Raw genomic sequence first — 27,925 nt, 5'->3', positions numbered from 1 at the left:
TCCCAGCGGCACCAGCCCTGCAATGACCAGGGCCGCTTCGTCGGAAACCGTCCTGAAGGCGCACGCTACTCTCAGGGCGCACAGGCGGTAGGTACCTTCCGCACCCCTCACGTAGCTTTTAACATTTGCGGCCTCCGCCCAGACCGGGGCTGCATAGAGGAGTTGGGAAGTGACGACACTCGTGAGCAACTTCCTCTTGCACTGCTTGGGGCCTCTTGTGTTCAGCAGGATTCTAGAGAGGGCTCTTACTGTTCCGCTAGCCTTTCCGTGGATATATTCCAAGTGCTCTCTATAGCAGAGGCGGGTATCCAGGTAGACGCCCAGATACCTTATCGCGCGCTGCGAGGTAATTGGCAGGCCGCCAACCCGAATCTCGGCCGTTTCCACGCGCTTTCTGCTAGATATCAGCACTGCTTCCGTCTTTTGTGAGGCCAGTTCAAGGCCAGCGACTGCCAACCAGGACTCAACCGCTCGGATTGCGCTGTTTGCCATTGACTCTGCCTCTGCTAGCTCCTTCGCTACGACCACCAGCGCCACGTCGTCGGCAAAGCCGACTATGGTGGTGTTTTCGGATAGCGGGAGGTTTAGTACTCCGTTATACATAGTATTCCAGAGCAGAGGCCCCAAGACGGAGCCCTGCGGGACTCCGGCTGAGACCTCGTGCGATCTGGTGCCAATGGTAGTATCCAGGATGAGTGTCCTCTCGCTGAAGTAGCTGCGGATAATCCTTAGTAAGTAACCGGGGATGTTGAAGGCTTCGAGGGCCTCCAGTGTCCGCCTCCAATCCGCAGAGTTGAACGCGTTCCGGATGTCCAGCGTTACCACTAGGCAGTACTCCTTAGCGCCGTTTTTCCATCTAGTGCCTGCGATGGCATTCGCGGCCAAGTTGGTGACCACTTCGATGGCGTGTGTGGGTGTGTGTGTGTGTGTGTGTGTGTGTGTGTTTTTTATATCCTTGCGGGGTATTATAATTTCAGTCAGAAGTTTGCAACGCAGTGAAGGAGACCTTTCCGACCCTATAAAGTATATATATTCTTGATCAGCATCAACAGCCGAGTTGATCTAGCCATGTCCGTCTGTCCGTCCCTCCGTCCCTCCGTCCGTCTGTCTGTTTCTACGCAAACTAGTCCCTCAGTTTTAAAGCTATCTGAATGAAACTTTGCATATAGTTTTCTATATACTCTCACTGCTATATATGTCGGAATGGGCCGGATCGTACGACTATATCATGTAGCTGCCATACAAATGTTCGATAAATTTTTAGAAAAAAAATTATTATTATTAATTGGCTGTTTTTCACAATTTTTTAGATATAGCTATTTTATATTTTTTCAGAATTTCGGTAAAAATTTCATGAAAATCGGACAACTATATCTTATAGCTGCCATAGGAACGATCGGGAAATTAATAGGAAAAAAACTATAACTTCGTTGTTTTTCAACGTTTTTTCATTTACTGCAGGATGTAAGCTTATTTTATTATTCTAGAATTTTGGTATAAATTTCATAAAAATCAGACAACTATATCATATAGCTGCAATATAAACGTTCGGTAGATGTAGAGAAAATGTAAAGCTGGGAATGCAAAACTGTAACTGTCAAACTGTACATCCCAGTCCGACTTTTCCCTAAGAAAGGAGTACTATTAAGTTGTCTCACAAATAGTAATGTCACCTTTTAATGTCTTTCGAGCTGTCTACAATATTTTTCTTTTGGAGCTCGGAAAAACACGTCTAATCACTGTGAGTAAACAAACATTGTCCCTGTGTGTGTGGGTGTTTTTTTTTTTTTTTATTCCATTTATTAAAACATACATTTTGCTAAACAACAAATAAACAAATAACAACATAAAGAGCGAAAACTGCGGGTTGTTGGGTAGAATGGTGCTATATTAACGGTGTAGATGGCCATGGTCGCGCGGTACCGCCGCTAAGCATTGCTTCGCGCGAGGTACAGGCCACCTACTCCGCTCGCATCCTTCTTTCCGTCTCCAGGGTCCTCTGCGTTTTCATAACGCTAGCCACGAACGTGGCTGTCGCGTCCCAGGCCTTCTGGCTGGCAAGCATGATGGGGACCAGGTTATCAGCTCCGATGGCGGCGCCCACGACTTCCTCCAGTGCTAGCCGCTCGTGGTGAAATCGATGGCAATCGAAGAGAACGTGGTGCACGTTCTCCTCCACTCCAGTCCCGCATTCAGGGCAGTGGTCCTCTGTGTCGTGGCCGAATCTTTTAAGGTAGCTTCGAAAGCAACCGTGTCCACTAAGTGCCTGTGTCAGGTAGAAGTCTACCTCGCCGTGTTTTCGGCCTACCCAGCTTTGGACGTCCGGAATCAGGCGGTGAGTCCATCGGCCCTTTGTAGAATTGTCCCACCTGGACTGCCACCGGGCGATGCTCCTGCGCCTGGCACTGACCCTGGCCTCGCGCCTTTCCGAAGGGTTGTCCGGCTCACGTGAGAGACGGGCTTCCTGGGCTTCTCGCACTAGCTCTCCCAGCGGCACCAGCCCTGCAATGACCAGGGCCGCTTCTTCGGAAACCGTCCTGAAGGCGCACGCTACTCTCAGGGCGCACAGGCGGTAGGTACCTTCCGCACCCCTCACGTAGCTTTTAACATTTGCGGCCTCCGCCCAGACCGGGGCTGCATAGAGGAGTTGGGAAGTGACGACACTCGTGAGCAACTTCCTCTTGCACTGCTTGGGGCCTCTTGTGTTCAGCAGGATTCTAGAGAGGGCTCTTACTGTTCCGCTAGCCTTTCCGTGGATATATTCCAAGTGCTCTCTATAGCAGAGGCGGGTATCCAGGTAGACGCCCAGATACCTTATCGCGCGCTGCGAGGTAATTGGCAGGCCGCCAACCCGAATCTCGGCCGTTTCCACGCGCTTTCTGCTAGATATCAGCACTGCTTCCGTCTTTTGTGAGGCCAGTTCAAGGCCAGCGACTGCCAACCAGGACTCAACCGCTCGGATTGCGCTGTTTGCCATTGACTCTGCCTCTGCTAGCTCCTTCGCTACGACCACCAGCGCCACGTCGTCGGCAAAGCCGACTATGGTGGTGTTTTCGGATAGCGGGAGGTTTAGTACTCCGTTATACATAGTATTCCAGAGCAGAGGCCCCAAGACGGAGCCCTGCGGGACTCCGGCTGAGACCTCGTGCGATCTGGTGCCAATGGTAGTATCCAGGATGAGTGTCCTCTCGCTGAAGTAGCTGCGGATAATCCTTAGTAAGTAACCGGGGATGTTGAAGGCTTCGAGGGCCTCCAGTGTCCGCCTCCAATCCGCAGAGTTGAACGCGTTCCGGATGTCCAGCGTTACCACTAGGCAGTACTCCTTAGCGCCGTTTTTCCATCTAGTGCCTGCGATGGCATTCGCGGCCAAGTTGGTGACCACTTCGATGGCGTGTGTGGGTGTGTGTGTGTGTGTGTGTGTGTGTGTGTTTTTTATATCCTTGCAGGGTATTATAATTTCAGTCAGAAGTTTGCAACGCAGTGAAGGAGACCTTTCCGACCCTATAAAGTATATATATTCTTGATCAGCATCAACAGCCGAGTTGATCTAGCCATGTCCGTCTGTCCGTCCCTCCGTCCGTCTGTCTGTTTCTACGCAAACTAGTCCCTCAGTTTTAAAGCTATCTGAATGAAACTTTGCATATAGTTTTCTATATACTCTCACTGCTATATATGTCGGAATGGGCCGGATCGTACGACTATATCATGTAGCTGCCATACAAATGTTCGATAAATTTTTAGAAAAAAAATTATTATTATTAATTGGCTGTTTTTCACAATTTTCACAATTTTTTAGATATAGCTATTTTATATTTTTTCAGAATTTCGGTAAAAATTTCATGAAAATCGGACAACTATATCTTATAGCTGCCATAGGAACGATCGGGAAATTAATAGGAAAAAAACTATAACTTCGTTGTTTTTCAACGTTTTTTCATTTACTGCAGGATGTAAGCTTATTTTATTATTCTAGAATTTTGGTATAAACTTCATAAAAATCAGACAACTATATCATATAGCTGCAATATAAACGTTCGGTAGATGTAGAGAAAATGTAAAGCTGGGAATGCAAAACTGTAACTGTCAAACTGTACATCCCAGTCCGACTTTTCCCTAAGAAAGGAGTACTATTTTCTCATAGAAACGGGACGGAGGGATTCACTACCCGTTTCTGTAAAAGTCTAATTCGCTTTTATACATGGGTGGCCGGGGTAATGCGTGTATTTTGGCATCCGCCGTCGCGCCCAGAGCGTATAAAAATCTGATCGTTTACGGAATTTCCCCTCCCAAGAGAGTATAAAAAATTGGATGTACGAAAAATCCGTCGCTGCTCGGGTGAGGAAGAAATTCTGGCCTTTTGAAGAATTTAAATTACTTAAATTAATGTTGTAGTAGGCTATACCGATACTTTAACGGCTATACAGATAACTTAACACGAATACCGATTCAAAATTCAAAGTTTAAAACCTAAAATTCAAAATTCAAAATTTAAAACTTAAAATTCAAAATTTAAAATCTAAAATTCAAAATTTAAAGTATAAAATTTAAAATTCAAGATCCAAATTCAAAACTCAAAATTCAAAATTCAAAATTTAAAATCCAAATTCAAATTCAAGTTCAAATTCAGATCCAAATTCAAATCCAAATCCAAATCTAAATTTAAGTTCTGGCTATGGCGGGAATTTGTCTGCTCGCGTTTCCCAATACTGCGCGGGTGCGAAAGCTCGCTGCGCATGCGCTGCACAACACTATGATCGTGTGTTGCGCCTAAAAGGAAAAAACGCGAGGGAAAAAGTGGCGTGTGGAAACTATTCCAAGCTGTGAGAGCGTTCGTGGGAAATAGAGCCGCTCGCTGGACAGGAGAGAGTCCCCCCCTTGCCCACGGGTTCCAATGGCGGTTCCAAGTGCCTAGATTCGAGGAGCCCGGATAGCCAGCCGGGGTCGATTCTGGTACGTACCTTTCCCCAGTTGTCTCACAAATAGTAATGTCACCTTTTAAGGTCTTTCGAGCTGTCTACAATATTTTTCTTTTGGAGCTCGGAAAAACACGTCTAATCACTGTGAGTAAACAAACATTGTCCCTGTGTGTGTGGGTGTTTTTTTTTTTTTTTTATTCCATTTATTAAAACATACATTTTGCTAAACAACAAATAAACAAATAACAACATAAAGAGCGAAAACTGCGGGTTGTTGGGTAGAATGGTGCTATATTAACGGTGTAGATGGCCATGGTCGCGCGGTACCGCCGCTAAGCATTGCTTCGCGCGAGGTACAGGCCACCTACTCCGCTCGCATCCTTCTTTCCGTCTCCAGGGTCCTCTGCGTTTTCATAACGCTAGCCACGAACGTGGCTGTCGCGTCCCAGGCCTTCTGGCTGGCAAGCATGATGGGGACCAGGTTATCAGCTCCGATGGCGGCGCCCACGACTTCCTCCAGTGCTAGCCGCTCGTGGTGAAATCGATGGCAATCGAAGAGAACGTGGTGCACGTTCTCCTCCACTCCAGTCCCGCATTCAGGGCAGTGGTCCTCTGTGTCGTGGCCGAATCTTTTAAGGTAGCTATGAAAGCAACCGTGTCCACTAAGTGCCTGTGTCAGGTAGAAGTCTACCTCGCCGTGTTTTCGGCCTACCCAGCTTTGGACGTCCGGAATCAGGCGGTGAGTCCATCGGCCCTTTGTAGAATTGTCCCACCTGGACTGCCACCGGGCGATGCTCCTGCGCCTGGCACTGACCCTGGCCTCGCGCCTTTCCGAAGGGTTGTCCGGCTCACGTGAGAGACGGGCTTCCTGGGCTTCTCGCACTAGCTCTCCCAGCGGCACCAGCCCTGCAATGACCAGGGCCGCTTCGCCGGAAACCGTCCTGAAGGCGCACGCTACTCTCAGGGCGCACAGGCGGTAGGTACCTTCCGCACCCCTCACGTAGCTTTTAACATTTGCGGCCTCCGCCCAGACCGGGGCTGCATAGAGGAGTTGGGAAGTGACGACACTCGTGAGCAACTTCCTCTTGCACTGCTTGGGGCCTCTTGTGTTCAGCAGGATTCTAGAGAGGGCTCTTACTGTTCCGCTAGCCTTTCCGTGGATATATTCCAAGTGCTCTCTATAGCAGAGGCGGGTATCCAGGTAGACGCCCAGATACCTTATCGCGCGCTGCGAGGTAATTGGCAGGCCGCCAACCCGAATCTCGGCCGTTTCCACGCGCTTTCTGCTAGATATCAGCACTGCTTCCGTCTTTTGTGAGGCCAGTTCAAGGCCAGCGACTGCCAACCAGGACTCAACCGCTCGGATTGCGCTGTTTGCCATTGACTCTGCCTCTGCTAGCTCCTTCGCTACGACCACCAGCGCCACGTCGTCGGCAAAGCCGACTATGGTGGTGTTTTCGGATAGCGGGAGGTTTAGTACTCCGTTATACATAGTATTCCAGAGCAGAGGCCCCAAGACGGAGCCCTGCGGGACTCCGGCTGAGACCTCGTGCGATCTGGTGCCAATGGTAGTATCCAGGATGAGTGTCCTCTCGCTGAAGTAGCTGCGGATAATCCTTAGTAAGTAACCGGGGATGTTGAAGGCTTCGAGGGCCTCCAGTGTCCGCCTCCAATCCGCAGAGTTGAACGCGTTCCGGATGTCCAGCGTTACCACTAGGCAGTACTCCTTAGCGCCGTTTTTCCATCTAGTGCCTGCGATGGCATTCGCGGCCAAGTTGGTGACCACTTCGATGGCGTGTTTTTTTTTTTTTTTTTTAAATTCGTTTATTTAGCATTATGGGGGGGGGGGGCATGTACATAAGGGAAGGGTGTGGGTTAACATTAGAAGGGGGCAGTTCACTCGCGCGGTACGGCCGCGAAGCATTGCTTCGCGCGGGCGCCGCTCCCAGACTAAGACTCCTCCTGATTCCTGCGCCTCTCCTCGATCCTGAGCTTGCCCATGATCGCGGCGGCAAAGCTGGAGACTTCTTGCCAGTTTTCTTCGCTCCTCAACATCACTGCAACGAGGTTTTCAACGCTAATGCTGGTATGTAGAAGGGACTCCACCGCGCGCCGCTCGCTCTCGAATTTAGCACACGAGAACAGCGCGTGCTCAGCTGTCTCCTCCACGTCCTGGCCGCATCGACTGCAGCCTCCACTCTCCTCGTGGCCGAACCTATGTAGGTAGCCCTTAAAGCACCCGTGGCCACTAAGTACCTGGGTCAGGAAGAAATTTACCTGTCCGTGTTTTCTCATGGTCCACGTCTCCAGGCACGGGATTAGGCGGTGCGTCCACCGGCCTTTTGTGGAGGCATCCCAACGTGATTGCCACGCGGTTAGCGTTGCCATTTTCGCCTCTGCTTTTGCCTCCTTCTTCTCGCGGGGCGACAGGGCTTGCCCGTGGACCTTTTTGAAGACGTCGGCCTGTTCCTTGGCAAGCAGATCTATCGGCGGGGTGCCCGCTATGACTAGCGCCGCCTGATCGGAGACCGTCCGGAACGCACTGCAAATGCGAAGAGCGGCCAGACGGTGTGCGGCCATCAGCCCGCGGCCGTAAGAAGGCGTCGCCATGGCGTGACTCCATACGGGGGCTGCATATAGCATAGTTGCTCTAGCTGCGCTCGCTAAGAGGAGCTTGCTCGCTTGTCTTGGGCCGTGATGGTTCAGCATGATCCTTGAGAGTGCTCTTACTGTCGTGGCAGCCTTGGAGCTTGCGTAAGTCAGGTGTTCCCTGAAGGAGAGTCTGGTGTCGATCATCACTCCTAGGTATTTAATAGCTCTAGAAGATCTGACCGATGCATCGCAGACCCGCACGCTAGCCACCTCCACCTTCTTCCTGCTGCTCACCAGGACGGCTTCGGTTTTCTGCGGCGCTAGCTGCAGTCCGGCGTTCGACAGCCACTCGTTGATTATGGCTATGCTCCGGCTGCTGGTCTCCTCTGCTCCTGCGATCTCCTTAGCGACGGTGACCACCGCTATGTCGTCTGCGAAGCCCACAATCTCCGTTCTCCCTGGTAGTGGAAGCCGGAGGACGCCGTCGTACATTGCATTCCACAAAAGTGGCGCAAGCACGGACCCTTGTGGAACACCGCACGACAGCTCGACCGTTTGAGTACCGCTGTCCGAGTCTATCTGCAGCACCCTGTCGTGAAAGTAATTTCGCATCAGGTTAAGCAGATAGGTGGGAACTCCGAAGTTGGACAAGGCATCCATTATTCGGCCCCATCTCGCCGTGTTGAATGCATTGCGTATGTCCAGGGTGACAATAAGGCAATACTCCTTAGAGCCCCCTTTCCATCGCTGTCCGGCGAACGCCGCGGAGGCAATGTCCACCACCTTGGAGATGGCGTCGACGGTAGACTTGGCCTTTCTGAACCCGTACTGGGAGTCAGAGAGACCTCCTGCCGCTACGATTGCCCTCTCCAGTCTCGTGCTGATTAGGTGTTCCAGCACCTTGCCGGCCCCGTCTATCAGGCAAATGGGTCTGAAGGATGCTGGATCATCTAACGGCTTTCCCGGCTTGGGCAGCAGAACCAGTCTCTGCGCTTTCCATCTTGAGGGGAAGAGTCCCTCCCGCATGCATTCCCCGAACAGCACCGCGAATATGTCCGGGCGAAGACAAATGGCTAGCTTGAGCGCCCTGTTGGGAATGCAATCCGGGCCTGGCGCCTTCGTCACCTTGATCCTACCCGCCATCGCCAACATCTCCTCTTCGGAGACGGGCTCGAGCTCATGCATCGGGTAGTTGCCAGCCCCCGTGGCAAGCTCAGGGTTAGACATCCTGGGGAATAGATGCGCAACTATCTTCCCGAGGCTTTCCGCGTCCAGTGGGGCGCAGTTGGTCGTTCTGCCGACTTTCTTTACAATTAACTTGTAAGCGTTCCCCCACGGGTCTCGGTCCGCTGCCTCGCACAGCTCCAGGAAGCATTTTCTCTTGCTGTCCTTTATTGCCGCCTTGAGAGCTCGTCTGCACCGATGGTATGCCTCGCGCTTTACCAGGTGTGTCTGGGATCCGTGCGACCGTTGGTAAAGACGCCTGGCTCTCACGCAGTCCTTTCGTGCCTCTGCTATCTTCTGGTTCCACCAGTACACGGAGTCGCGGTGCCTAGAGTGGGCGGACCTGGATGGAATGCACTCCTCACAGGCTGATAGCACCTGACTCATCACTGAATTGGCCATGTCATCGGTGTCGCCTGACGCTTCCACTCTCTGCATCCTTAGTGCAAAGGCTTGGGTGTCGAGCAAGTCGGCCTTGAAGCTTTTGCGCTGCTGCGCGGGGGGAGGTGGAGGAAGCGTACTGCGAACATCCAGCGTGGTGAAAATTGCCGCGTGGTCACTTGCCGTGTACACCCCGCTAAGTATCCACCTGCACTGTCCAGCTCTCGAGCGACTGGCGAAGGTGAGGTCCACCACCGATCCTGCTCCCGCCCTGCTAAAAGTGTGCTCCTGTCCTACGTTGAGTAAGGCCACATCTAGCGTTGAGAGCACTTCTAGGAGTGTTCTGCCACGGGCGTTTGTGGTAGCGCTTCCCCAGTCGACCGCCCAGGCGTTGAAATCTCCCGCAAGCAGAGTCGGAGAGCGGCCTCTTGCGTCAGCGGCGAGCCTGTCCAGGATGACAGCGAACTCAGCTAGCGTGAGGCTAGGGGCGAGGTATGTGCTGTAGACCCACCAGCCTCCAACTTTGGCACGCACGAAGCCATTGTCCGCGTGGACGTTTTCCAAACGCAGTGACGTGGTTCCGCAGACCCACAAGGCCGCCTTGCCGGAGCTATCCACGGCCCAGTTGTGGTTGCGACCACCTCTGTACGGCTCGCTTAGCACTGCGAGATCGGTTCCGTATTCTCGAACCGTCTGCGACAACAGGTCTTGCGCTGCCGCGCAGTGATTCAGATTAATCTGAATCACTTTCATACCCTGTGTTTAAGGCCATCTCTGGACGACGCCACCAGTGGGCAGGAGCGGCTTCCGGCCTGGTGACTCGTGTCCTTCCTTTTGAGCTGCTCGCACTTGAAGCAGTTCGCTGGATTAGGGCAGTCTGCTGCCTTATGCCCTTCCTTCCCGCATTTAAAGCAGGCCTTGCTTCTATCTACGGAGCTCCGGCATCTGCTAGCCACGTGCCCCGTGTCCAGACACCTGTAGCACTTAAGCTGGGGCTCCAGCTCCTTGATCCGGCACCTGGTCCATCCGACCTTGACTTTGCCAAGTTTGATGAGCGCGCCTGCCACGCCCGCCGGAACCGTGAAGGTTGCGGTCTGGCTTCCTGAGGCCAAGGCGCGTATCCCTTTTATTGTCACCGAGTTCGGAGGGAGGTCCGCCTGCTTGACTAGCGCATTCGCTAGCTCCTCCTTTGTGGTCAGCTCGTCCAGGTCCGATATCCGGAAAACGGCCTGGGGCGTCATTGTGCGGATCGTGGCTCCGGCTCCCAGTGCTTTGCCAATCAGCTCCTTAAAGCCGCTGGTTTGGGCCTGCGAGTTGCGCTTGATCTCCAGTAGCAATTCTCCTTTAGCTGTCTTTCTGACTCTGGAGACGCTATCGCCAACTTCATCCATCCTGGCGTCCTTAGCTCGCGTAACCAGACCGAGCACGTCGCTGTAAGACATGTCTGGAGGAGGGCTTATGATCAGCGCATCCTTCCCACGTCTTTTGGGCCTATCACGCCGGCCTGCTCCGGGATGAGCTCGTCGAGTTTGCTCGATGGGCGCCTTTCCGTCTCCTCCATTGATGCCCTCCGCAATCCTCTTAGGAATCGGTGGTTGCGAGCTCCTCGCCATGTGGCGTTTAGGGTCGCTTCCCTGGTCTCTTTTATCCGGACGGACACGCCTGTTCGGCGAGGTTTGTGCTGACTTGTCGTGGCGCGGAATACAGACTTGGGCTGTCTGGCACCCGCGTTCCGCAGTTTCCTCGCTCCGTGTGTGGGGGGGCCTTGCCTCCGGGTTGCGCATTAATGCTTCTTGGAGCTCCTTGAGCCTGGCGAAGGCATTCTTCATACCCTGGTTGATACTCCGCACCTTCTGCTCGTTGACCTTCGTAAGCAGGTCTTCGAGGATCACCCCCATCTCCACTAGCTGTGGCTGGGGGGCTCTGTGCCTCTTAGTAGGCTGCTCCGTCCCTGGTGGACTCGGGGAGTCCCTGTTGCGTTTCGCTTGTGGGGTACACGAATTGTCCCCTTCCGCGGTCACGCTTGGGGCTGAGACAACAGACGCTTTAGCAGCATTTCCTGGCGGGCTGCGCCGTATGCGGGAGCCCTTCTGAAACGCACTCAGTTCTTCCTCTACACTTGTAGCATCCGGGTTGACGTCGGCCAAGTGTGCCGCCGGCGTCGCCGTGGTGGGTGGAATGGTAGTTAGGGCCTCCAGAATCCGTGCCCTAGCCGCGGAGTTTACCGCGGGTGGATTTCCACCTGAGTGGCTGCCACCTGGAGTATTATTGTTGATACCAAGCATTCCTTTTCCTTAACATGCAGCAATATACCCTGCTGATGGGTTGCATTTTATACCTCCTGCCAGGTTGCATTTTATACCTCCTGCCAGGTTTAGATTGCTGCCGACCGATACGGTGCAGACGCAGACCATACCGCCGGCCAATATGGCTCAGACGCGGTATGGATTTGGGGAGTCGTCGCAGCTCGAGCCTGCCGGCCATTATGGCACAGACGCAGACCGATCAGCCGCCCCATTAGGGACAGGCTAAGTGCGTTACGGGCGTGGGTTGCACTATTCGGAGCATCCAACGATGGCCGAGGATTTCTCCACGACATTAACGCTGGGGGTTATACCGCACCTTCTCGGTCGCCAGAGCCCCGTTTTAGGGTGTACCGCGTCGCGGAGGGGATGGCAGTTGGTCTGTTCCATGACCTTTACCACCTCGACGGCCTCCGCTGTGCTGAGAGGGAGTTTCAAGTCCCTGCCATGACCCTCTGCCAAAGGATCGTGGCCGCCACCCGAAACAGTATGCTACTGTTTCGTCGGCCTCCCCGCATGTAAATGTCGTAACAGGCAGCTTTTAACAGCCAGCACAGGTTTGATCGCCAGCGCCGCCTACCGGGCCAAGCGCCCTCTGGCGCACACTGGTTACGGGCCGAGTTACGCGAGCTACAAGCTTACGCGCTTTCGCCTTCTCCAACACTGTTACTACAGCTGATCTAACGCTCAGCTGGGATGATATGCCACTTAGTGCGGGCCGCCACATTGGTAAGAGCAATTACCAACGCGTTAAAGAGAAAGTGAAGAAAGGCTCTCGGTGAAAGAGCCGCCCCCACTTACCCCTGCCGACGGAGCTGTGGCCATCGAGTGGACCCTCTGCGCAGCGCACCACGGTCCCAGGAACGGTGGACCGGGCATGTAGGTCCGACCCATGGTCATCCTGCAACTTCTCGTGGCACTAACACTTTTATTCGTACTAGGTTTGGCCTCTATTCCGCCTCCCTGGGGGAGCGCCGGAAAACACAACCTCACCGTTCAGCGTACTGTGGGTGTGTGTGTGTGTGTGTGTGTGTGTTTTTTATATCCTTGCAGGGTATTATAATTTCAGTCAGAAGTTTGCAACGCAGTGAAGGAGACCTTTCCGACCCTATAAAGTATATATATTCTTGATCAGCATCAACAGCCGAGTTGATCTAGCCATGTCCGTCTGTCCGTCCCTCCGTCCGTCTGTCTGTTTCTACGCAAACTAGTCCCTCAGTTTTAAAGCTATCTGAATGAAACTTTGCATATAGTTTTCTATATACTCTCACTGCTATATATGTCGGAATGGGCCGGATCGTACGACTATATCATGTAGCTGCCATACAAATGTTCGATAAATTTTTAGAAAAAAAATTATTATTATTAATTGGCTGTTTTTCACAATTTTCACAATTTTTTAGATATAGCTATTTTATATTTTTTCAGAATTTCGGTAAAAATTTCATGAAAATCGGACAACTATATCTTATAGCTGCCATAGGAACGATCGGGAAATTAATAGGAAAAAAACTATAACTTCGTTGTTTTTCAACGTTTTTTCATTTACTGCAGGATGTAAGCTTATTTTATTATTCTAGAATTTTGGTATAAATTTCATAAAAATCAGACAACTATATCATATAGCTGCAATATAAACGTTCGGTAGATGTAGAGAAAATGTAAAGCTGGGAATGCAAAACTGTAACTGTCAAACTGTACATCCCAGTCCGACTTTTCCCTAAGAAAGGAGTACTATTAAGTTGTCTCACAAATAGTAATGTCACCTTTTAATGTCTTTCGAGCTGTCTACAATATTTTTCTTTTGGAGCTCGGAAAAACACGTCTAATCACTGTGAGTAAACAAACATTGTCCCTGTGTGTGTGTGGGTTTTTTTTTTTTTTTATTCCATTTATTAAAACATACATTTTGCTAAACAACAAATAAACAAATAACAACATAAAGAGCGAAAACTGCGGGTTGTTGGGTAGAATGGTGCTATATTAACGGTGTAGATGGCCATGGTCGCGCGGTACCGCCGCTAAGCATTGCTTCGCGCGAGGTACAGGCCACCTACTCCGCTCGCATCCTTCTTTCCATCTCCAGGGTCCTCTGCGTTTTCATAACGCTAGCCACGAACGTGGCTGTCGCGTCCCAGGCCTTCTGGCTGGCAAGCATGATGGGGACCAGGTTATCAGCTCCGATGGCGGCGCCCACGACTTCCTCCAGTGCTAGCCGCTCGTGGTGAAATCGATGGCAATCGAAGAGAACGTGGTGCACGTTCTCCTCCACTCCAGTCCCGCATTCAGGGCAGTGGTCCTCTGTGTCGTGGCCGAATCTTTTAAGGTAGCTTCGAAAGCAACCGTGTCCACTAAGTGCCTGTGTCAGGTAGAAGTCTACCTCGCCGTGTTTTCGGCCTACCCAGCTTTGGACGTCCGGAATCAGGCGGTGAGTCCATCGGCCCTTTGTAGAATTGTCCCACCTGGACTGCCACCGGGCGATGCTCCTGCGCCTGGCACTGACCCTGGCCTCGCGCCTTTCCGAAGGGTTGTCCGGCTCACGTGAGAGACGGGCTTCCTGGGCTTCTCGCACTAGCTCTCCCAGCGGCACCAGCCCTGCAATGACCAGGGCCGCTTCGTCGGAAACCGTCCTGAAGGCGCACGCTACTCTCAGGGCGCACAGGCGGTAGGTACCTTCCGCACCCCTCACGTAGCTTTTAACATTTGCGGCCTCCGCCCAGACCGGGGCTGCATAGAGGAGTTGGGAAGTGACGACACTCGTGAGCAACTTCCTCTTGCACTGCTTGGGGCCTCTTGTGTTCAGCAGGATTCTAGAGAGGGCTCTTACTGTTCCGCTAGCCTTTCCGTGGATATATTCCAAGTGCTCTCTATAGCAGAGGCGGGTATCCAGGTAGACGCCCAGATACCTTATCGCGCGCTGCGAGGTAATTGGCAGGCCGCCAACCCGAATCTCGGCCGTTTCCACGCGCTTTCTGCTAGATATCAGCACTGCTTCCGTCTTTTGTGAGGCCAGTTCAAGGCCAGCGACTGCCAACCAGGACTCAACCGCTCGGATTGCGCTGTTTGCCATTGACTCTGCCTCTGCTAGCTCCTTCGCTACGACCACCAGCGCCACGTCGTCGGCAAAGCCGACTATGGTGGTGTTTTCGGATAGCGGGAGGTTTAGTACTCCGTTATACATAGTATTCCAGAGCAGAGGCCCCAAGACGGAGCCCTGCGGGACTCCGGCTGAGACCTCGTGCGATCTGGTGCCAATGGTAGTATCCAGGATGAGTGTCCTCTCGCTGAAGTAGCTGCGGATAATCCTTAGTAAGTAACCGGGGATGTTGAAGGCTTCGAGGGCCTCCAGTGTCCGCCTCCAATCCGCAGAGTTGAACGCGTTCCGGATGTCCAGCGTTACCACTAGGCAGTACTCCTTAGCGCCGTTTTTCCATCTAGTGCCTGCGATGGCATTCGCGGCCAAGTTGGTGACCACTTCGATGGCGTGTGTGGGTGTGTGTGTGTGTGTGTGTGTGTGTGTGTTTTTTATATCCTTGCAGGGTATTATAATTTCAGTCAGAAGTTTGCAACGCAGTGAAGGAGACCTTTCCGACCCTATAAAGTATATATATTCTTGATCAGCATCAACAGCCGAGTTGATCTAGCCATGTCCGTCTGTCCGTCCCTCCGTCCGTCTGTCTGTTTCTACGCAAACTAGTCCCTCAGTTTTAAAGCTATCTGAATGAAACTTTGCATATAGTTTTCTATATACTCTCACTGCTATATATGTCGGAATGGGCCGGATCGTACGACTATATCATGTAGCTGCCATACAAATGTTCGATAAATTTTTAGAAAAAAAATTATTATTATTAATTGGCTGTTTTTCACAATTTTCACAATTTTTTAGATATAGCTATTTTATATTTTTTCAGAATTTCGGTAAAAATTTCATGAAAATCGGACAACTATATCTTATAGCTGCCATAGGAACGATCGGGAAATTAATAGGAAAAAAACTATAACTTCGTTGTTTTTCAACGTTTTTTCATTTACTGCAGGATGTAAGCTTATTTTATTATTCTAGAATTTTGGTATAAATTTCATAAAAATCAGACAACTATATCATATAGCTGCAATATAAACGTTCGGTAGATGTAGAGAAAATGTAAAGCTGGGAATGCAAAACTGTAACTGTCAAACTGTACATCCCAGTCCGACTTTTCCCTAAGAAAGGAGTACTATTAAGTTGTCTCACAAATAGTAATGTCACCTTTTAATGTCTTTCGAGCTGTCTACAATATTTTTCTTTTGGAGCTCGGAAAAACACGTCTAATCACTGTGAGTAAACAAACATTGTCCCTGTGTGTGTGTGGGTTTTTTTTTTTTTTATTCCATTTATTAAAACATACATTTTGCTAAACAACAAATAAACAAATAACAACATAAAGAGCGAAAACTGCGGGTTGTTGGGTAGAATGGTGCTATATTAACGGTGTAGATGGCCATGGTCGCGCGGTACCGCCGCTAAGCATTGCTTCGCGCGAGGTACAGGCCACCTACTCCGCTCGCATCCTTCTTTCCGTCTCCAGGGTCCTCTGCGTTTTCATAACGCTAGCCACGAACGTGGCTGTCGCGTCCCAGGCCTTCTGGCTGGCAAGCATGATGGGGACCAGGTTATCAGCTCCGATGGCGGCGCCCACGACTTCCTCCAGTGCTAGCCGCTCGTGGTGAAATCGATGGCAATCGAAGAGAACGTGGTGCACGTTCTCCTCCACTCCAGTCCCGCATTCAGGGCAGTGGTCCTCTGTGTCGTGGCCGAATCTTTTAAGGTAGCTTCGAAAGCAACCGTGTCCACTAAGTGCCTGTGTCAGGTAGAAGTCTACCTCGCCGTGTTTTCGGCCTACCCAGCTTTGGACGTCCGGAATCAGGCGGTGAGTCCATCGGCCCTTTGTAGAATTGTCCCACCTGGACTGCCACCGGGCGATGCTCCTGCGCCTGGCACTGACCCTGGCCTCGCGCCTTTCCGAAGGGTTGTCCGGCTCACGTGAGAGACGGGCTTCCTGGGCTTCTCGCACTAGCTCTCCCAGCGGCACCAGCCCTGCAATGACCAGGGCCGCTTCGTCGGAAACCGTCCTGAAGGCGCACGCTACTCTCAGGGCGCACAGGCGGTAGGTACCTTCCGCACCCCTCACGTAGCTTTTAACATTTGCGGCCTCCGCCCAGACCGGGGCTGCATAGAGGAGTTGGGAAGTGACGACACTCGTGAGCAACTTCCTCTTGCACTGCTTGGGGCCTCTTGTGTTCAGCAGGATTCTAGAGAGGGCTCTTACTGTTCCGCTAGCCTTTCCGTGGATATATTCCAAGTGCTCTCTATAGCAGAGGCGGGTATCCAGGTAGACGCCCAGATACCTTATCGCGCGCTGCGAGGTAATTGGCAGGCCGCCAACCCGAATCTCGGCCGTTTCCACGCGCTTTCTGCTAGATATCAGCACTGCTTCCGTCTTTTGTGAGGCCAGTTCAAGGCCAGCGACTGCCAACCAGGACTCAACCGCTCGGATTGCGCTGTTTGCCATTGACTCTGCCTCTGCTAGCTCCTTCGCTACGACCACCAGCGCCACGTCGTCGGCAAAGCCGACTATGGTGGTGTTTTCGGATAGCGGGAGGTTTAGTACTCCGTTATACATAGTATTCCAGAGCAGAGGCCCCAAGACGGAGCCCTGCGGGACTCCGGCTGAGACCTCGTGCGATCTGGTGCCAATGGTAGTATCCAGGATGAGTGTCCTCTCGCTGAAGTAGCTGCGGATAATCCTTAGTAAGTAACCGGGGATGTTGAAGGCTTCGAGGGCCTCCAGTGTCCGCCTCCAATCCGCAGAGTTGAACGCGTTCCGGATGTCCAGCGTTACCACTAGGCAGTACTCCTTAGCGCCGTTTTTCCATCTAGTGCCTGCGATGGCATTCGCGGCCAAGTTGGTGACCACTTCGATGGCGTGTGTGGGTGTGTGTGTGTGTGTGTGTGTGTGTTTTTTATATCCTTGCAGGGTATTATAATTTCAGTCAGAAGTTTGCAACGCAGTGAAGGAGACCTTTCCGACCCTATAAAGTATATATATTCTTGATCAGCATCAACAGCCGAGTTGATCTAGCCATGTCCGTCTGTCCGTCCCTCCGTCCGTCTGTCCGTCCCTCCGTCCGTCTGTCTGTTTCTACGCAAACTAGTCCCTCAGTTTTAAAGCTATCTGAATGAAACTTTGCATATAGTTTTCTATATACTCTCACTGCTATATATGTCGGAATGGGCCGGATCGTACGACTATATCATGTAGCTGCCATACAAATGTTCGATAAATTTTTAGAAAAAAAATTATTATTATTAATTGGCTGTTTTTCACAATTTTCACAATTTTTTAGATATAGCTATTTTATATTTTTTCAGAATTTCGGTAAAAATTTCATGAAAATCGGACAACTATATCTTATAGCTGCCATAGGAACGATCGGGAAATTAATAGGAAAAAAACTATAACTTCGTTGTTTTTCAACGTTTTTTCATTTACTGCAGGATGTAAGCTTATTTTATTATTCTAGAATTTTGGTATAAATTTCATAAAAATCAGACAACTATATCATATAGCTGCAATATAAACGTTCGGTAGATGTAGAGAAAATGTAAAGCTGGGAATGCAAAACTGTAACTGTCAAACTGTACATCCCAGTCCGACTTTTCCCTAAGAAAGGAGTACTATTTTCTCATAGAAACGGGACGGAGGGATTCACTACCCGTTTCTGTAAAAGTCTAATTCGCTTTTATACATGGGTGGCCGGGGTAATGCGTGTATTTTGGCATCCGCCGTCGCGCCCAGAGCGTATAAAAATCTGATCGTTTACGGAATTTCCCCTCCCAAGAGAGTATAAAAAATTGGTTGTACGAAAAATCCGTCGCTGCTCGGGTGAGGAAGAAATTCTGGCCTTTTGAAGAATTTAAATTACTTAAATTAATGTTGTAGTAGGCTATACCGATACTTTAACGGCTATACAGATAACTTAACACTAATACCGATACTTGTAAGATACCGATGATTATTCTGTGAAGCCTATGTAAAATAACATGAGTCTGTAAGCGCATCGCTAAGGCAGGCATTCTGTGTGTCGGCGTAAAAGTAAGATGTCGTGAAATAAAGAAACCATCGTGAAAGTATATTCTGTCTACCACAAATTCAGAAGTGGTCAAATCTACGCCATGAATGAAGCTAATTTAAACGCATTTTCGGTCGTCCAGCTAAAAAGATGGCTTTCAGCGTTGGGTTTGTCAACCCAAGGTGCAAAAGCCGAGTTGATGGCTCGTCTAGGGCAAATACCGCTTGAAATTCGAGGCCAAGTACCAGACGAAGAAACCGGCCAGAATTTCGGAGAAGATGAGCCTGGCGCCGCCGGCACTGGACTCCAGTTGGTCAACACCGATCCTAAAAATCCAGGGCATGCGACGTCGCAGGAAGGCGCTTCCGAGAATGTTCCAGAGCATGACGAACTTCTTGGAATCATCACGCAGCTGCGGACAGCACTTATTGCGCAGCAAAATGCGTTGCACCGAGCAGAAGAGCGCGGTGCCATACAGCAACAACAAATCGAGGAGCTCAACGCCATCCAACAAATACAAATGCAACAGCTAGAAGAGACAAGCGTCGCCACAGACCAACATCAGCAAGAAGAGACACGCATCGCCACACACACAACAGCAAAAAGAGACGCGCGACGCCATACAAATACAACAAGATCAGGCAGTCGGCAACAGCGGAAATTTGAGCGTCCCTGCGAACCCAATTGGAACTTTACTGAGTGGCAACGCCGGCAATGTGAACGTCCCAGAATTCACCATCAGAAACGGACTATGTGGCAACGCCGACGACAACCAGGGAGAGAGACCATTTACCAGGGCTGGACCAGCGGCATCACTCTCTTATGCCAAGGAAGCTGCCATCGACTTTGAAGGAAATATTTGCGCATGCAACTGGGTGGATCACATTAAAAACATAGGACAGATCTACCATCTAAATGATGACTGCCTACGAATGTTGCTCGTTACCAAATTAAAAGGCAATGCACAGCGTTGGCTACACGCCAACCCAACTCGAATACTGGAGTCTTTCGACAGGCTGCGCGAGCAACTAATCTTTGCATTTGGAGAAACAGCGTCCAAATCAGAGCTGCGTCGAAAGTTTGAGCAACGCAAATGGCAAAGGAACGAGCGTTTTACAATGTATTTCGAAGAGAAGGTAATGATGTCCCAAACCATCAACATGGATATGGAGGAACTGCTGGAGCAACTCATCGAGGGAATCCCGTCGGCGAGCTTGCGTGATCAAGCTCGCATCCAAAGGTTCGCCAATCCGGAGCAAATGCTACTAGCATTCGCCAATGTACGCCTTCCGCAACAAGCCGGAGTCTACGCACCGAAGAAGTCAATGTCGGCGGCGGCGGACGTAAGGGCCATTTCGCCAAGGACTGCCGCAAGCCAGCAAGGGCACCTGGTTCGTGTTTCGCTTGTGGAGAAATAGGCCATTTTGTGGGAGAATGCCGTCTGAGGAATAGCAACAACAGCAGCAACGTTAACGACTATGTAAGACGGTTACAAATTTTTTTCGTTTCTTTCAATAATTTACCTATTGTTGCAGAATGTCTCATTGATTCAGGAAGCGCGATCTCATTCATTAAGCAGTCAAGAATTCCATTTAAAGTAGCATTAAAAGCAGTTGATCAAGTGTATCATGGGCTAAACAAAAGCCAACTTAAAGTTTTTGGAAAAACGTTTTGTTTCATTTTAAAAGGAAAAATAAAGATTAAATTTGAGATGATTGTCGTCGCTAATGAATCTATGAGACACGATGTAGTTCTGGGAAGGGATTTTATGAATCAATATGGTCTGAGCATGAATATAGACACCCTCAACATTAATAGAGATATTAATAATTCGATTAAAGCACATGGGGAAAAGGATCAGCAACTAGCAACTGCCGTAGTAGCCAATTGCGACTCCAGCGAAACTGTTTTAGAAAATGAAATTGTTATGAAAAAACTGTTAGGAAATTCAACTGTTATGAAAAATGAAACTATTAGGGAAAAATCTTTAGAAAATGAAACTGTTTGGGAAAAATCTTTAGAAAATGAAACTGTTAGGGAAAAAGCTTTAGAAAATGTTACGGAAAAATTTTTAGAAAATGCAACTGTTACGGAAAAATGTTTAGAAAATGCAACTGTTAAGGAACAATTTTTAGAAAATGAATCTCTTGAGGAAATATTATTAGAAAAGTCAACTATTATAGGAAAATTACTAGGAGGTGTAAATGTTGAAAGAAATTTTAGAGAACAGGAAACACATAACGGAAAAAGTGTAGAGAGCGATACTATTAATGAAAAAACAGAAATTTTAGCAGACGATTTTGAAACTGAGATGCTAAACATTAACGTAGTTGATGATCAATTTTCAGACTACAACTGTGGGTGCGATGTAAGCTATAAAACGAAGTGCAAATTTATTAAGATGTTTCAAGAATCATATGTTAACGCAAAGAGACCAGATACTCCGTTTACCAGATGCGAGATGAAAATTTGTTTAGAAAAATCCAAACCTTTCAGTTGCTCACCTAGGCGACTTTCTTTTAGTGAAAAGGAACAGCTTCAGAGAATATTAGACGAATATTTAGACAAAGGCATAATACGAAACAGTGATTCAGAATATGCCTCTCCCATTGTACTGGTAAAGAATAAAACAGGAGATTTGCGTTTATGCATAGACTATCGGAAATTGAACAAAGTTTTAATAAAGGACAATTATCCGTTACCTTTAACAGACAATCTTTTAGACAAGTTAGTGAATAAAAAAGTGTTCGTTGGCGATGATTCAGTTAAATATACATCATTCGTAACTCCATTAGGGCAATTTGAATTTTTAAGGATGCCTATGGGCATCAAGAATACATCAGCAGTATTTCAGCGCTTTGTAAACAAAATTTTTGCTGATTTAATACGAGAAAACAAGGTCATAGTATACATGGACGACATAATGATAGCCAGTGCAGATTTAGAAGAACATTTAGAAACATTAAAAGAAGTGTTTAAAAGACTGATTAGTAACAAGTTAAAGCTTCGTATGAACAAATGCGATTTCATGCAATCCAGCATTAAGTACTTTGGATTCCTTATTACTAAAGAGGGAATCAGAGCAGATGATAGAGGTATCGATGCAATCACAAACTTTCCAATTCCTGAAAAAGTGCACAACGTTCAAATTTTTTTAGGACTATGTTCTTATTTTAGAAGGTTCATAAAAGATTTTTCTACATTAGCTAAGCCTCTGTATGACATTTTAAAGAAAGACAAAGAATTTTCTTTTGAAGAAAATTTCTATTTTTCGAAACGAAGTACTGAGACTGAAGCAAAGTATCACAGCTTTGAGCTAGAAACTCTGGCTATTATCTACGCACTGCGTAGGTTTCGGATCTATTTACAAGGCCTTGTACCCTTGCAAGGGAGGCATTTTAAAATATTAACAGATTGCAATTCTTTAACGTTGACATTAAACAGAGTCGAACTGAATCCTAGAATCGCCCGATGGGCACTTGAACTTCAAAATTATGATTATGAACTAATTCATAGATCCGGAACAAAAATGCAACACGTAGATGCTCTGAGCAGATGAAATATTTTGATTGTAGAAACCACTAGTTTTTAAGACAACCTTTTAATCTGTCAATCAAAAGATATTAAAATACAGCAAATTAAAGAAGAGTTAGAAAAGAATCAGCACAAACTGTTTGAAATGAGAAATGGCGTTGTGTACAGAAAAACAGATGACGATCGTTTATTATTTTATGTCCCTGAGGACATGGAAGGTCCCGTTTTGCACAAATATCATAATGAACTTGGTCACATTGGTAGAGATAAGATGGTAGACGCTATTTCGAGGAGCTATTGGTTTAAAAATATCAAAGGCAAATGTAAGAATCACATTGAGAATTGCCTAAAATGTGTAGCTTTTTCTCCAAACACAGGAAAATCGGAAGGTTTCCTTCACAGCATTCCTAAAGGCGATAAACCATTTGAATTATTGCATATCGACCATTACGTACCAGTGGCTGCAGGAAGGGCAAATAAACACATATTTCTTATAGTAGATGGATTTACGAAATTCGTTAGATTATATCCAACCAAGACAACAAGCACAAAAGAAGTTCTAAAAGCTTTAGGACTTCTAAAAGCTTTAGAACAAAATGTATAGTTTCTGATAGAGGCAGTTGTTTCACATCTAACGAATTCGCACAATTTCTAACAGAAGCAAACATTAAACATCTTAAAATAGTGACAGGTTCTCCGCAAGCAAATGGACAAGTGGAACGGATTAACAGGATAATTGGACCAATGATAGCAAAGTTAACTGAACCTGAAAATGGTATACACTGGGATAATGTAATCGAACAAGTAGAATATGCACTTAACAACACCGTACACAGAAGTATCAAACAAGTTCCTAGTAAGATGCTCTTTGGTGTAGAGCAGAAAGGTCAAATAATTGATGAGTTTAGGGAGAAATTAGAAGAAATTAACGACACAGCCCAAGTAGAAAGTTTAGAGGAAATTCGAAAACTGGCAAGTGAAAATCAAAATCGAGCACAGGCATATAACGAAACATATTATGATAAAACAAAGAAAAAGCCAAAGGATTATGCTAAAGGAGATTACGTAATGGTCAAAAATTTCGACAGCACTGCGGGAGTTGCTAGGAAGTTGATCCCGAAGAACAAAGGCCCATACGTGATTGCTAAAATACTGCGTAATGATAGGTTCTTGCTAAAAGATGTTGAAGATTTCCAAGTTTCTCGAAATCCATACAAGGGTGTATGGAGTGTTCAAAACATAAGACCTTGGATAGGAAAACAGACAAAAACTTGAAAAAAAAGAAAAAGATAATAATAATTAAAATAATAATGTATACTAAAATATTGTTATTGGATAAGTTGTTGAACAAATTGATACAAATAATGTCTAGTTCATAAGAAACCAGGATCAGGGGATCCGTATCGTCAGGATGGCCGAATTGTAGTAGGCTATACCGATACTTTAACGGCTATACCGATAACTTAACACTAATGCCGATACTTGTAAGATACCGATGATTATTCTGTTAAGCCTATGTAAAATAACATGAGTCTGTAAGCGCATCGCTAAGGATTTCAAGTTTTCCATGATATTTGGGTGCTCCTAAGTAAAAGTCCCATACAAAATTATTTTCCATCACCTACAGGTGATGGTATACTTTCAACTTTGGCGTCGAATTCCAAAGACATGGTCAATGGTTCACAATTGGGACTATTTTTTAGTAGTGCCGTGATGTATTGAGAGTAGGTCTTACCGAAAGTAATATAGGTAATTCCAATTATATAGGCCACGTAATTCCAAATGTCGGCAAACATAGGTTTTTTGTATTCTTAGGTATACCACGGAACCTGTAGGTGATGGAAAATAATTTTGTATGGGACTTTTACTTAGGAGCACCTAAATATCATGGAAAACTTGAAATGGTTCGTGGAAATTTCACAAAGTTTAATTTTGTGTTCCTGTGTTACCCATTGATTTTAAAATATTTCAAGTGTGTTATTTTCCACAGCATTATAATTTGATTTGATCGTAAAATAGATTAAGGAGGGGGCCGTTATGGTTTTTGGTTTAATACTTTATGTTTACTTGCCCTTATTTTTAGTGATGTTTCGGAAAAGTTGCTGGTTCTTAAGGAATGGTCATTGTCTACGAAAGGAAAGGCTGGCTGCTTGCTCATGGGTTATGAAGCTTTTCGGGCCCTAGTATTTTATCACTCATATAAATATAAAGGGTGCGGAACGACTTCCAAATTGGAAAACATTCGTGATAAAGTGAAAAAATATCTCCTACAGCCTGGTAAGATTTATTTGTATTAAGTATATATATATTTTGTATATCTAATCTTTATCTTAAATTTTTTATTTTTTAGGTGCCGATATAGTAGTTTGTGATGAAGGCCACATTATAAAAAACAGCAAGTCTGCTGTTAGTCTTGCCGTTGCAAAAATTAACACTCCAAAACGTATCATATTAACAGGAACTCCCATCCAAAATAATCTAAAAGAATGTAAGTTTCGATATAAATCTTAAGTATCATATAAATTGTGTTTCATCCAATTTTCCCCCAATTTCAATACTCTGAATCCTCTCCATGAAGCGGATTTTATCTCTCAATATTTTTTTAAGGACTTTTAATGAACTGGCTAATATACTTTTCAATTAAAATTTTCTTAATTAGAGCAGCATTTTGTTTTTGGTCCAAAATTGTAATCTAGTATATGTTTTATGTAAAAATATAGGTTTTTGTGGCTAATACATTGCCAATGCATTAAAACTTGCATTATGTTTAGGAGTGGGGTGGCTGGTAAATCCTCCGCAAAGGGATCAATAAAAGTATCCCACGAAGCACAAAAACGCAGAAAAAAGGTCCAGAAATTCGGGGGTCGAAAAATGACATCGGCGGAGTGCCCGTAGCATACATATATTTTCGCATTCAATTTGGAACTAAACTTAGCTTAGCCTAAGGGCCCGCTGCCGGCCGAGAAGCCCAGCTTAACGGCGCGAGAGCGGAAGAGCGGGAGAACCGTGAATTAGAGCGGCGTAGCCGTCCCTAGAGGCGAGCGACGATCGGGAACACGGGAGCGTGCGATCGGGAATACCGAGGAGCGGAGAGCGGGTGAGCGTTGCTAAGCTGGAAGCGCTTGAGCTTTTGGACGCTCGGTGGGCAGAGGGGGAACAGGGGGCCTCCTGGCGTGAACATTCTCCCCCCCCTTGCAATCACTCGGGTTGCAATAAACCCGTGCAGCACTATGGTGTGGAGGAGCGTGAAGTCGCATCAGATCGCACCGTAGGACGCTGATGCCGGAGCGACGAGTGGGGCGAAGGACGAGTACCATGGAGAGGCGGATGATTGCCATGGAGAGGCGGATGATGATTAGGAGGCGTCGGAGGCCGTGAACAGGACGCATCGAAGCTGATCGGTACTGAGCGCTAGAAGACGTCGACCTTTCCGTAGCGGATGAACCAGGATGGCAGACTCGGCAACGGTAGGACTAAGAACCTCGAGTACGTCTGCCTTCCAGAGCGATCGCGGTGTGTGGAAGCCCTCGTAAGTGATCTGGATGAAAGAGGATGACATGGAGATGAGTAATGGTCAAAACATGAAGAAATGAAGTAGAACTACAAGTATGGGGGAGACCGATGCTGCGAGCGGAGTGGATGCTCTGGACGGTCATGCGGATGCAGGAGAGTGTGATGGTGCTGATTGCACGTCTTGCATCGGTCACCACTGCGGCAGGTTCCCTCGGAATGTTCGTGGGCCAAACAGTTAGAACAATAGCGGTGGTCGAGAACCGCACGAAGCCTCTTCTCAGCGCTGAGTTTGAGGAACTGTTGGCATTTCCGGAGCGGATGGTTCCCTTGGCAGACTCGGCATTGGTAGGAAAAAATACCCCGTGAACGTCTGCTCTTGCTGTCGTGGTACGGAACCCAGTAATTGGAGGAATCGGCAGAAGTGGTCACTCGTGTGGAGAACGAGGAAACCCTTTGGATGGGTGCAGGTCGAGGACTAGATGGAGCGGAGGGTCTTGGAACGCTAGTAGTTGGATTGTCGCGGTGCAGCAGAGAGTGATGCCGGCTGTGGCACGTAAAGCAGGAATGGGCACTAGTACAGTCCCGTTGCTGGTGCCCTCGCGAAAAACAATTTAAGCAGAGTTGCTTTTTTCGGATGAAGTCTGTCCGCTCATTGACATTCATGTCCAGGAAAAACGGGCATATACGGATAGGGTGGTCCTCTCTGGAACATAGATTACACCTTCTCGGTGTTGGAGCCACCCTAACTTCGCGTGAATCGAGCCTACGCACCGGTGGATTAGCATTTGATGACCTTGGCGGAAGATACCCAGAGCCGCTAGGCCTGACGTCGTCGATGGCCTCTAAAGTGCGATGGCGCTCAGTCAGAAATGCGTCCAACGCCTTCCAGGTCGGAATTTCGGCTTTATTGCGAATTGATTGCTCCCACAAGGAAAGCGTAATTTCGGGAAGCTTCGAGGAGACCATATACACAAGAAGGCAGTCCCACGCCTCGACTTCAATGGAGGATATTTGTAAGGCGGTCAAACAAGTTTGAACTGTGCCTTGCAGCTCTCTTAGAGCAACTCCGGATTCTTGAGGAACAGCCTGGATGTTAAAAAGAATCTTTAACTGACTGTTGACTAACAAGCGCTTATTTTCGAAGCGGTCGGAAAGGCTGCTCCATGCTGAGACGAAACCCTCGTTGGTCAGAGGGGCCTTTGAAACGATGGCATGAGCATCGCCGCTTGTCTTCGAAAGTAGGTGGAATAACCTCTCCACAGGCGTAAGTCGGGAATTATTAATGTAAATCGCCGTGAAGAGGTCCCGGAAGGTGGGCCACCGAAGATAATCGCCTGTGAAGACCTCGGTGTCCACTGGTGGCAATCGACAACCCATGGACGGGGGTGTGGGCGCAGGGGCGGAAGCCTGAATAGACTGGGAGGCGGCCTTGTCGATAATTTCCTGCAGCTGTACAAGACACCTCGAATATACGGAGTAGCACTCACTGTACTTGGATTCAAGCTCAGTGGCGGTGGCTGTACTGTCGGAGGACACGGAAAGAAGATCGGAGCAGCTTTCATAGCTTTTCTCCACCTTGTCCCACAGGGCCCGAATTTGGTCCCGATGGATCCGGCACATGGCGGGGGAAAACCTCTCCGTGTCAGGAGCGCTCGGAATGTGGATGTTAGCTTCGAATTGGCTAACACGGGCTGTCGTCGAAATGAACTTTCGCAGGGCGATGTCTAGGGCATTTTGAGCCATTTTGGAAACCGACTGAGTGAGTCTTGGCGAAGGAACGGGACCAGAATCGACGGACTTGTCGCTTTTTGCCCTTGGGTTGGCAGTGGTTTTTTGTTGTTTCCAGTAGACAAACTCAATTTGGGACTCGGCGGATCAGCGGTTGTCGACTGACCTGAGCGAAGGATGCCTGATTCGAAGTGGAAAGCAGAGTCGGCAACCAGAACGTAGACCGTACTGTCCGTGATCGTGGTGGAGTAGGAAGCAGAGATGTCTATATATATTTCGTGGCTCGGAAGGGGAGTTTGTCTAAATTGGAAAATTAATTTATTAATTATAGTCCGTGATAACAAAAAAAAATTAATTAATTATTAATGTCGGAAATAATTAATGTGAATTATTTACATATTTGCACGTAATTAATACGGAGCCGGAAAGGCGGAATTAAAATATAAACCTTGGCTTTGACTCGGGGAAAACTCACTGGGCTATGCCGTCGGCAAAGCAGTGCATAAGTGAGGCGCCTATGAGAGACGAAAGGAACAGAAACCGAAACAACAACAACAACAGCACGGCTGATGCGGCGGTTAGTGCGGGGGTCCGAAAACAACCATAAATCGAAGTTTG

General features: G+C 48.0%; 1 protein-coding gene across 21 annotated transcripts in view; it reads left to right on the top strand.

Moving 5' to 3' along the window:
- Positions 1 to 27,925, top strand: part of LOC108081755 (transcriptional regulator ATRX homolog) — a 596,348-nt gene that overhangs the window by 100,471 nt on the left and 467,952 nt on the right. For 16 of the 21 annotated variants that reach the window (XR_011444416.1, XR_011444415.1, XR_011444417.1 and 13 more), the window contains 2 exons: positions 24,150 to 24,343; positions 24,417 to 24,554. The exons of 2 other annotated variants lie outside the window; for them this stretch is intronic. Coding sequence is in view for 11 of the 19 variants with exons in the window: in XM_070283631.1 (XP_070139732.1) it covers positions 24,150 to 24,343; positions 24,417 to 24,554 (332 nt within the window). In the remaining 8 variants the exon portion in view is untranslated. Of the gene's footprint in view, positions 1 to 24,149; positions 24,344 to 24,416; positions 24,555 to 27,925 lie in introns of those variants that run through there. 3 more of the 21 variants (XM_070283642.1, XM_070283641.1, XM_070283644.1) reach the window with 2 other exon arrangements.

The sequence above is a fragment of the Drosophila kikkawai genome, chromosome 2R, assembly GCF_030179895.1.
Source record: "Drosophila kikkawai strain 14028-0561.14 chromosome 2R, DkikHiC1v2, whole genome shotgun sequence".
Lineage (NCBI taxonomy): Eukaryota > Metazoa > Arthropoda > Insecta > Diptera > Drosophilidae > Drosophila > Drosophila kikkawai.
This window is presented reverse-complemented; position numbering and strand designations above follow the sequence as displayed.